We start from the raw sequence: 11,556 nt of genomic DNA on the forward strand, positions 1-11,556 counted from the left end.
GAAATAGATATTAAATTTTTATTGTCAAAATTTTTACCTTGGAAATATCTATAAATAAAATGCTAATTAAAAATTAAAATTAGAAATGTCTTTTTAATACAAAACACTATAAGATGAAAAAAATTATAGGAATACTTAAAAGAACTGAAATCAAATTATATTATATGATATGATATGAAATTAAATCCAAATCTACTCTTTTATATTGTTACACATTTCTTACAGCTGTTGATAAAAATCTTATGAGCAAACAAAAAACAATTTGTTTTTATTAGAAAAAGTCCATGAAGTCTGAAATCATTATTTACAACATTATCTAAATCATATGTAAATTTAGGGACCCTTTGGAAATATTTTGATATATATATCATGTTATAGTCATTTCATTTAAATGTAACACAAATTCTGCTAGCCATTTTTCTCATAATTATTAACACTATGAAATCATTTACACTGGTGGTTCCTAACTTTTTTGAAGTCATAGAACACATTTGAATATAAGAAAAATTTGTGGAATAGAAAAATCAGTAATATCATAAAATACACTCATTGCCATAAAAATTAGCACACCAAGAAGGAGTTGTCATAGTGCTGCAAAATTTGGCATGCAGATAAGTCTCCAGCAGATATGGGAATGATTAGAGTTATAGCATGATAGCTCATTGCATAACATCAGCAGAGGGACACTGTATTGCTAGAGATGCCTTTAAGTCACAAGCATAGACCATATGAACAACTAACTGAGTTCGAGAGAGGAAGGATCATCAGGTTGAGAAAAGCCAGATGGTCATCTCTCTGAATAGCCCTCCATCTGGGTCGTTCTCACAGCACTGTGAGGAGGCATTGGGACCAGTGGATGAGAGAGAGCGTGCATACAAGGCACCCAGGCTCTTGATGCCCTCGGCAGACCACTATTCAAGAGGACTGCCTGGTCCTCTGACAAGCATTCATACAGTCAACTATATCATTGTTGGCTATGTGCAAACTTGTGCATCACTATCCAGACACCGGTGGCGGCATTGTGCAGACCCTTGTTTGTCTGCACCATTTCGAGATGTCTGGGAGAGGGACATTTGGTATCGCAGCAGCTATTATATTTCCTGCCATTGGCTGTTGCCTCTATTTGGAGTGGTTTCACTCCTGATGGGATTAGACCACAATGGAATGGAACCAGGTTGTCTATAGCAACAAATCCAGATTCAGTTTGGACAGTGACAATGGCTGTCTTCGTGTGTAGAGACCTGTGAGGTACACCTTAATTCTGACTATACTTTGAAGTGGCACACTGCCCCCACAGCTGGTGTGATGGTCTGGGGTGCCATCACATACAACAGCCGGTACCTCTAGTAGTGATCCAAGTGACCGTGACAGCTCAGTGGTATGTTAGTGGCATCCTACAGTCACATGTTGCCTATCATGGCAGGGCTCCCAAGAGCTATTTTCCAACAGGAGAATGCTTGATCATACACAGCAAGGGTGTCACAGGACTGCTTTCACCACACTTTCCTGATCTGCCCAGTCCTCTGATTTGTCACCAATCAAACATGTCTGGGATCATTTGAGATGCCAAGTTGGACAGCTTAGGAGTTTGTCCGAACTACAGGACCTCTTGCAGCAACTGTGGACCGAGATGCCACAGGATGCCATATGGCACCTGTATGCCTCCATGTCTGCCTGTATCACAACGTGTATTCATGGTAGAGGTGGCTCAACAGATACAACAACTGCCTTTCATTTGTAGTTTTTCTAGCAATAAATAATCCTTTTACTTTCATTTTGTAATCACTTACTTATATTACCATTACATTCATACAGGTACAATTTTATTTGATTTTGACAGCTCCTTCTTGATGTGCTAATTTTTATGGCAATGAGTGTAACACCAAAAATACACGTGAACATAACTTTTTATTAAAAATTGTAGATTACAGAATTCATAATAGTAAAAAAATAATGTTTGTAAAAACTGTAACTAAAACAGCTCTTATAAAAACGGAACTTCTTGAAATCAGTTATAATGCAATACATGAGCTTGTTGGCTTTTGCAGCTTTCATCAATATCAGGTCTAATATGTAATATAGCTACCCACATTATTTTGTCTATATTAGTTAATCTGTTTTGATTTTGAGTTTTTATATTGGTGAATGTGAGATCTGAACTCTCACAAATGTGATGTTGAAAACTATAATAAAATTTTTAATGCCCTTGTTGAGAGAGCTGATTATTTGAATTAGACAGAAATTCAAAAATCCTATGGAATTATTTCAGAGAATTTCATTTTTAATGTACCATCCATTGACAAGGTAACCAATTGTTATTCTTGTACCTAAAACTCACAGATTGATGTATTAACTGTGTCAAATTGATTCCATGTCATTCATAATTTTCTATATTTAAGGAAGGAAAGTAACTTGCAATCTTTTCTTCCAGTAGTACTAAATGGAAAAAATTCCCACAACATTTTTACTATGAAGTGAAGGAAATGTATCTATTGTATTATTTTTTTTTTATATATATATACAGTTTTTCCAAAGAGATTCTTTTACCAGAAAGCTGACATTTGTCAGTGGATATCAAAATATTTTCAGTTTTTCCATAGATATTTGTATTAATTAATGCTGTTCAAGTAATTAAAAATATCAACTACACACACCATTTTAGCATACCAAATAGCATTTTTGAGACATTTTTATAAAAGCATTTGTGCTTTCATTAACAATTCATTTTTAAGTTCTAAAAATAGGCCTAATATTTTACTCCTGAATGAGCAATTACAGTGGAACCTTGCTTAACGAGCACCTCTCATAATGAGTAATTCACATAATGAGCAAAACTAAAATAATGGCCCACTTAATGAGCAGTGTTTCACATAATGAGTGACAAGAAGAGGGGACGTCCCGGATTGTGCTCATGCTCCATCAGTCTGTGTTTAGCAGTTGTTCTGCTAGCATCTTATATGTTAGTATTGCTTGTTATCACACATTTTTTCAAACTTGTGTTCAGACATATTACATATAAACATCAACAACCATAGCCCATTATTACAGTGGCTAGAATATACCATTATATAATAAACACACTAAACAATATGCCAAATTCTTGGGCTATTTAAAGGCTATAATTAAATATTAGAAATTAAATAATTTGACTAAAGGTAAGCACTTATGCTGCCATCTTGTATTAAATTTATTGACTGATTCCAAATTAAATTTTTATTTATTTCTGTTTTCTGCAAATCAAATTTGCATTTCAGATTGGTTCATTCTGCACTAGAAGAAAAGATGATGTTTATTCATTCTATTTAACAATGTATATTGTATAATTTTCTTTAAATAAACATTATAAATAAAATATTTGTAAAAAATTTTTTCCGCATGGAATGCATTATTGTATTTTACATTAGTTTATATGGGAAAAATTGTTTTACATTATAAGTAAGATTCTGGAATGAATTATGCTTGTTTAAGTGAGGTTCCACTGTATTTTATTGTAACATTGTCACAATGCTGAGCTGCAATTTTTAATCATATTTTTAATTTATTTAATTTAAAATATATACTCTCTACCTCAAATTAATAGTGGCTTGCCTCTGTACATCATACTTTTTCTTCTTAGCAATAGGGTTGTGCTGGTCATCTATCTAACTCCTTTTGGGAGAATAGTTTTGAATTGAAATAACGACTTCTGGTTTTGCATCGGAAGTTAATATATAGTTAATCGGGGTCTCCTCCCTAAGCTTTCCATATCAGGTCTCAGTTTTCATCTGACTCCATTCTCAAGATTAAGGAAGGACAGACAGACAATCAGACAATAGTGGGAATTTATAGGTCTACAATAACTATTGTACTTCAGCCCACAAAAGCATAGATTCCTATTTAATCTTCCCTAGATATTGAAATTTTTAAAAAAGTGTTTTTAATGATCTTGACTTGACATAATTTAATATATTTACAACATACTCTTATAAAGGTTTTAACATTACAAGTAATGTTTTAAAACTAGGGATTCTCTATGCAAAAAACATTGCTCAGATGTAATATTTGAGTTTTTTGTCTTTGCAAAGAATCATAATTGCAAAATATCATCACCAAGGGATGCTTTTCTAAATCTACATTTTCCAGCGCTTCTTCGTCATAGATAAAAAGCCGAAACACCCCAAGAAGGTTAGATGGTTATCAAGAAGACATTCGTATACTACCAGTTCCTATTTTAGAAAAATTTTATATTTTTTAATTGGAAATTTTTGTGTTTTTAAAGTGACTTTTTAGCGTTTGGTGGCTAGTAGCCATAATGACTGTAGTTCATTGCAAAATACAGTTGCATCTTGTCTGTGTTGTAAACTGTGAAGTTATGCTAAAGTTCATCCAATCTTAGTTTTAGCTAGTATGCTGTTTCCATAATTTTTTTACAGAACACTGGTTAAGAACCACCGATTTACTTAGTTGGTCACACGTTTAACTCATAGTTGTCATATTGTGGGGGCCGAGGGGGGAGAAAAATTAAAAAAATCTCGACGAACGATAATATGTGATATGTATCGTCATCGTCTCCCTTGCCGTTTGGATTGCCGAGCGGTAACAATTGACGACATGTGAAAGCAGTTGAGTCAGAGATAGATGCCTCGTTTACAAACAACACAACCGTTTATTAAACACGAAAGAAGCTTACAAGATTTCCGCGATCTTGGAAGTTCTACATCGGCTGCGGTCGCTGGGTCTTCCTCTCCTGTGGTTCCACGATAGTCCCATTTTGAAGGAGTGTCCCTTGTTTGAGAATGAACCATTCCATCACGTCTCGACGACTCCGGGACGATGCGGTCGACTTCCATTGAGGGAAAGATGTCGATCCGAGGTCGGGAGATGGAGACGAAGATGGGTGCGAGACACACACACAACAACAGATTTGTCACTTGGAACTTTCGGGAGAAGCCGTCACGTCCTCGAATTTCCGGGGTTTTATCCGTTTTCTCTCAGATTCCCCTTTCCAATTGGTCTCTCCTCGTCACCTGATGACAATTCGAAACCTTTCGAGGGCGCGGGAGAGGTCAAAATCGAAGTTTAATTCGATCTCCAACCGGAAATGGTCTACAGACTTACATTCTTCTATTGTTTAAAAGTTAGCGTCGCGTTTTCATATCATAAAAATCTATTTTATATTTTTTTCTCTAAAATAATTATTTTAACACGAATTTTAGTGAGGGTTCTGACCTGTCCAGAGCCTCACAATATCCTTATACCATTTCTGTCTCCAAATTGTTTGTTGCTGACTTTTCTGTGTGTCCTTTATTGTTGTTTATAGTATTTGGTATTTATTTAACAAAACAATAATTGATCATTTTCAACTTTTGGATAATTGTATGTTATCAGTTTTCATTTTTTAGTGTTTGATAAATATTAAACAAAATTCTTATTATAAAATCTATATTTTGTAATATGTCAATATCATAAACAAACAGTTTGATTTTATTTACATCATTAAAATGATTTATTTATTTTCTAGGTACTTGTATTGTGATGAGATCAATTTGGAAGCTGATACTGTGTTAGCTACTCTGTACGCAGCTAAAAAGTATCTTGTGCCTCATCTGGCTCGTGCTTGTGTTTCTTATTTGGAGACCAGTTTGACTGCAAAAAATGCATGTGTTCTTCTTAGCCAAAGTCGTCTGTTTGAAGAACCCGATCTAATGCAGCGCTGCTGGGAGGTGATTGATGCCCAAGCTGAATTAGCACTTTCGTCTGATGGATTCGTAGATATTGACTACAACACTCTAGAGTCGATCTTGCAACGGGAGACCCTAAACACCAAAGAGTTGGTGTTGTTCCGAGCAGCTGTCAGCTGGGCGGCAGCCGAATGTGCCCGAAGGGAGTTGGAGCCAACTGCCGAAAATAAGAGAATGGTGCTCGGCAAGGCATTATATCTGATCCGCATCCCAGCCATGGCTCTAGAGGAATATGCAAATGGAGCGGCTCAGTCTGGCATTCTGACTCTACAGGAGACCACCGATATTTTTTTATTCTTCACGGCCTGTAATAAGCCAAATTTGAATTTTCCAACAAAACAAAGGGTTGGCCTCAAAACGCAGATCTGTCATCGATTTCAGTCGTCTGCCTACCGAAGTAACCAGTGGCGTTACCGGGGCAGGTGTGATAGCATCCAGTTCTGTGTGGATAAACGAATTTTTATCGTGGGCTTTGGCTTATACGGGTCAAGCAATGGCTCTGCAGATTATACAGCCAAAATTGAACTGAAAAGAATGGGTAAGGTGTTGGCAGAAAATAAGACCAAATTTTTCTCGGATGGTTCCAGTAATACCTTCCAGGTGTATTTTCAGCATCCCATTCAGATTGAAGCAGACACATTTTATACTGCTTCCACTATTCTAGACGGAGCCGAACTCAGTTATTTTGGACAGGAAGGTCTGACAGAAATTACTGTTGGCTGTGTCACATTCCAGTTTCAGTGCTCTTCTGACAGCACCAATGGCACCGGTGTCCAAGGTGGGCAAATTCCTGAACTTATCTTTTATGGACCATCTCCTGATTCGTGAAGATTGCTTTAGCTGCAATGCCAGAAATCCCAACCTTTCTTTTTCATCATTTTTTGCAGATTTTTATTTATGGGTTAATGTATTTTATTGATAGCTTCACGTAATGGTAATATGTGTTAATGCCATCACTATTACTCATTTTATTTTTCAAAGTATTCAGTAAAAATAGATTTTTTGTTCATTAATATATTTACTTGAGTAAATATACTCAAGAACAAAAATTCTATTGTTCATCCAATGATAAGTGTGTGTGTGTGCATATGTTCTTATCATTGGATGAACTTGATAATCTTTTCACCACTTACTTTTTATATACATATTTAGAAATTAGGTGATAGATGAATGTCTACTTTTCTGTAGGTCATTAGATATATTTCGAATCATTTTTTTAATATGAGGGATTAAGTCATTACAAAAGTTTTAAATACAAATCATTATTTTCTTTTGCAAATCCTAATAAAAGTGGATAGTTAATCTCAATTAATTATGAAAATCTTTGTTAAGGTGAATATATTTTAAAGAACTTTATGGTTTTCCTTTCGTCTATTATATTTACTCACAGAGAAGATAAATTTTTACATGTGGATAGCTAACAAAATTGTTGACTGCCAAGTAGAATAGAAGACTAGTAGCAATTAAGATGAGCTTTTTCTCGCGTGTGGCAAATTGTAGTACAATATTTATAATATATACATATAAATATATATATATATATATAAATCTAAATATATAAAGATACTATGCATCTCAGCAAATTGCCAGAAAATATGCAGTAAAACAAATATAGCAACTTTTTGCCTAATTTAAATGCTATATTATATTAAAATATACATATAGAATGTGAATTGAGAAGGCATTTTAATTTTTTAACTTGTATTATGTTCATCTATTTTGTTAATTTAGAGGTGTTGTGGTATTGCATTGGAAATTGCTTACGTTTGGAAATCGAACACACTAGGTAGACATAAATTGGGTATTCAAAAGGCGAAAATATTTAGAAAATTTATTATTCTGTTGTTAATTAAAGTAGCTTTTATTTTTCAATATTTACATACTGCAATTTCTTTCTTGTTTAGAATTGTTTCCTACACTTTATATGACAATGCAGATTATTTTATTGCAGGTAATTTATACTGGAAACATATTCCGGAATTGGTAATTCGTCTCGCTTCTTGCGAGTTTTCATAGCTTTCTTTGCGTTAACCAATTACGTTTACAATACGGAGAGATTCCTAATAGTACCAGAGATATCGTACACAGAAAATGCTCAACGTCGTCCAGCCAACGATCAAAGAAAAATTTATACTCTCTTACTCGAACAAATCAATTGCCATCCTTGCAGATTTTAAAGCTATATAATAATGTTACAACTTATTTTCTATAAAAGTGCAATTTCATAACAAACAGAATTCTGTCTGACATTTCTCGTCAGACCATTTTTGGGAGATTTTGCTAATTTTCCTTTCTATTAAGCACTCACGATGGAAATCGAATTACATTCCGGCATTGCAAATAACAGTTTTTTTAAAATTTGAGAATATGGTTTGAAACTACAAGTTGCAATGCCGACATGGGGCAAAACAAATACCATAACAATTAAAAAGGATAAGTGTACAGTCTGGTAACATAATGGAAGAGAGCGAGAGGCATTTAGATTTCTAGAATTCCATTTTTGTTTACATAGCAAATTTGTTCCATAACACCTAAGTAACATAATTTGAGACTGTTGTTTTTTGTATTTCCAGTCAGATAAAAGTCAATTTTTACATAACCATATAAAGAATAGAACTTTTCTGCTTTAAAAATTCCAGATGATTTTCTTAAATGTTTAGACAGATTTGTTTGGCTTATATAAAAGGCATTTCCTAAAGAGTTTTATTTCATTTCATGTAATCATATTAAGGATAAATGTCATCAAAACAATCCAGAATATTGTTTAAGCATGTCAAATTTCTAATTTCTAGAATTTGTCACTTTTGTAACAAAGGAAGGTTTTATAAAGCATCGTTATTGTTAGATATATCTACATAAAATATGGTGGAATCGTTCAATATCGGGCTTTATTTGGAACTGCCATAAAATTGAAATTTAAGTGGAATCGAGTGCCATACGGACGTTTTATTTTCTAACGGAAGGGATCATCTCGGAACAGCGTGGAGTCTGAAGAAGGACGGAAACAAATTAAGTAAATATCCTAGGATGTGAAATTGAAGTGTCGTTCGTGCGTGTGCGTGTGTAAATAAACAGTCCCTGTCTGTTTTGTGATAACCAAGTAATGTAAGTTACCCAGTCGACCAAACAAAGCAATAACTGCTGTAAATAACCTTTCGTCGGATGCCACGCGTGAAAAATTTGATTATTGCCAAGTGATTCTCCCAAAGAGTTTATATTTCTCTTTGGAAATATAGCAGACTCGCTCTGTGGTATTCGCACCGGGAACCAATGCCATTAACATGCGGCGAAAGATTAATTCTCTAGTCAAAATGCGGTCCGGACGTAACGTTCTACGTCGGAAAAGCGTGAAAGTAACCTTTTCCTAATGACGCGATGTACGACCAAATCTTATCAAAATAAAGAATGCCATATTCCACAACATTGTACCTTACTTTCTGATCGCATTTTTAAATTGTGATACGCGGATGACTCGTCCCAATTCACAAAAATATTCGGGGCTACTAATTTGCATTTGTTTAATTAAAGTATAATAGAAAATTTGTAATTTTTATCTGCGAATAAATAGGAGTTGGAGGCTCCGAATATTACTACCAATTTGCAAACGATCTGGATTTAAATAGTGAATTATCGAATAACTTTTTTACCCAATTGAAATTACTGCATTTTTACAGACAAGCTTGTAGAAAGAAAGGAATATATTAAAAACTATTTTAATATCTAGGAATGAGAATTGCAAATAACACTGCCGCCACGAAAACTCGTTAATCAGAAACATGATTTGACATTTACCGGAGTCGACGGAGGGGGAATAGAGTTTCAAAATTCGGTAAGAGAAAAGTGAAACGATGCTTTACTGTGACAACAGACAATGCCGGATAAATTGTTTTTGGAATGATTACAAGGATTTTAAGAAATTGATGAGGAGAGGACTTTATTGGGGAGAAAGGGGACGAAACCGAACCCGTTCTACCCGAAAGACCTTTAAAAATTCGAGTGCCACGACCGAAAGGTTTTTTCCTCCGTCGTCGTTTGCCGGTCGCTTTCTTTATGTCAACGAAACTTTGCCTTCGAAATATTGGCATTACGTTAGTTTTATACTTTCATAACTTTTTGCCCATAAGTTTCCTACTTTCATAATTTGAAACCCATTGCATTGCTTTTGAATACCAAATGCTTTTCAAATTACATTTGAAAAGTGCAAAGACGCTCTTTCCCGGCGAGTATCTACAATGCCCCAGAGGAGTGTAGGCGAAATTATCTTCCTACACCCTAACCGGCCGAAAGTGAAGAACAGCATTTTATGCAAAAAGTATTGGTCGAAGATCTTTGTTTTCGTGTAACAAATCAAATGTTCTATAAAAGAAATCTTAGAATATATCCAACGCGAAAACAGGGCCACGGCGGCTGCCGAATTTTCTGTTGTAATTGACGAAGTGTATAAAAAGCACATCTCCATTTATTGCCAGGTAGCGATAACGACAAAGTATTATTTTACGCCATCTATCGGTGCTTCCATGAAGTCCGAACCACGTCCCGCGGTCCGAGGTTACGCATCTTCGCTTTTACGTTCGTAATTTGCGGAATATTTACTCGATTTCGGGGGCCCTCTGGACGCCCGTAGTCTAAAAGAATCGCTCCAGTATTCTGAGAACATTACGTTAGAAACGAATCGAAAACGAACGTAATTTTCGCGAATTATAAAATTCAAACCGAGATTTCCTTTCCGATTTTCATTGAATGTTTCTTCATTGATGAAAAGCATTAGTAAAACATACTAAAAATAGCATTAATTTTAGAGAGATCGGGACCCGTAAATTTTCTCCGGGTCCGAGACAGGTCTAGAGGTAAACCTTTCCGGATCCGGTTTCTTTTTCCGCCCTGTGGGCACTAAGAGGGCCTCTTTTAGTAAGCTTATTATTGATTCGGCCAGACCCACAATGGCCGGGTGATGAGGGACGGGGGCCAACGTATCCGGAAGGAACATCGAAAAATTCCCGGGGATTTTTCGATTCCTTCAAATTTTTATTCCCAGTTTGTCCAAGTTTCCGTAAACACTACCCTCTTTGGACGTTCAACGAAACTCAAAACCCCAGCAAAACCTTTAACACTATATGAATAATAAAATTCATAGTGTTTAGAATTTAATGAAATAAAACGGACGTCCATTGTACTCTAACCCCTCACCTCCTTCCTGTCCGACTTGCATTAACCCCTCCCTGCCTTCGGGTGTGGACATCATTTATCCTTGATTAATTTAATTAATTAAATTAATCTCTTAGATTGCACAGGCTCGCACAAGTGCAGTCGTTTAAACTTAGAGTCTAATACAGTATTGTGGGAGTAACCAGCAAACGCGATATTTTAATCGAAATAATGAGTAATGGCTGTAGAAGATTTGTTTATGATTTTATTCGTTAGTTGTGTTTAGCTTGGTTTTTGGTCTAACCTCAACTTTACGCGTGCGATCGTTGGAATGGCCGAATTGCTTGTCACTCGAAATTGAAATTTCCAAGGAGAAGCACACTCGTTGGAAATTTCAATTGTTAACATAGCTAAACCTCTTCCCAAATAAATGTCGGTACGAATACGTCATAAAACTTGTACTTTGGCAAAAACGTGACGTCTTTGTTTTCATCAAATATAAAAAGTCGTACTGTTTACGAGTTGGTTATTCTAATAAATATCGATATCTTCCGACAACTATGACGACTTTCATATCATTCATTAATAAATTCTGAAAATAACTTCGATACCGAGCTTTGTATATCCATTGAACTTTCAATACGCCACGCGAGGAACGGAAAACGACATATCCAGAATGGGCCACCCCGAA

General features: G+C 35.3%; 1 protein-coding gene across 3 annotated transcripts in view; it reads left to right on the top strand.

The window, feature by feature from the left end:
- The window catches only part of LOC111613688 (BTB/POZ domain-containing protein 3-like), a 30,731-nt gene extending 20,031 nt beyond the window's left edge, over positions 1-10,700 (top strand). For 2 of the 3 annotated variants that reach the window (XM_023355124.1, XM_023355192.1), the window contains one exon: positions 5,501-10,700. In XM_023355124.1, the coding sequence (XP_023210892.1) occupies positions 5,501-6,548 (1,048 nt within the window). In that variant the 3' untranslated portion in view covers positions 6,549-10,700. The remainder of the gene's footprint in view (positions 1-5,500) is intronic. The other variant, XM_023355056.1, reaches the window with a different exon arrangement.
- The last annotated feature ends 856 nt before the right edge of the window (positions 10,701-11,556 follow it).

The sequence above is a fragment of the Centruroides sculpturatus genome, unplaced genomic scaffold, assembly GCF_000671375.1.
Source record: "Centruroides sculpturatus isolate CEXI.00-Female unplaced genomic scaffold, Cexi_2.0 scaffold18, whole genome shotgun sequence".
In the NCBI taxonomy this organism is placed as follows: Eukaryota; Metazoa; Arthropoda; class Arachnida; order Scorpiones; family Buthidae; genus Centruroides; species Centruroides sculpturatus.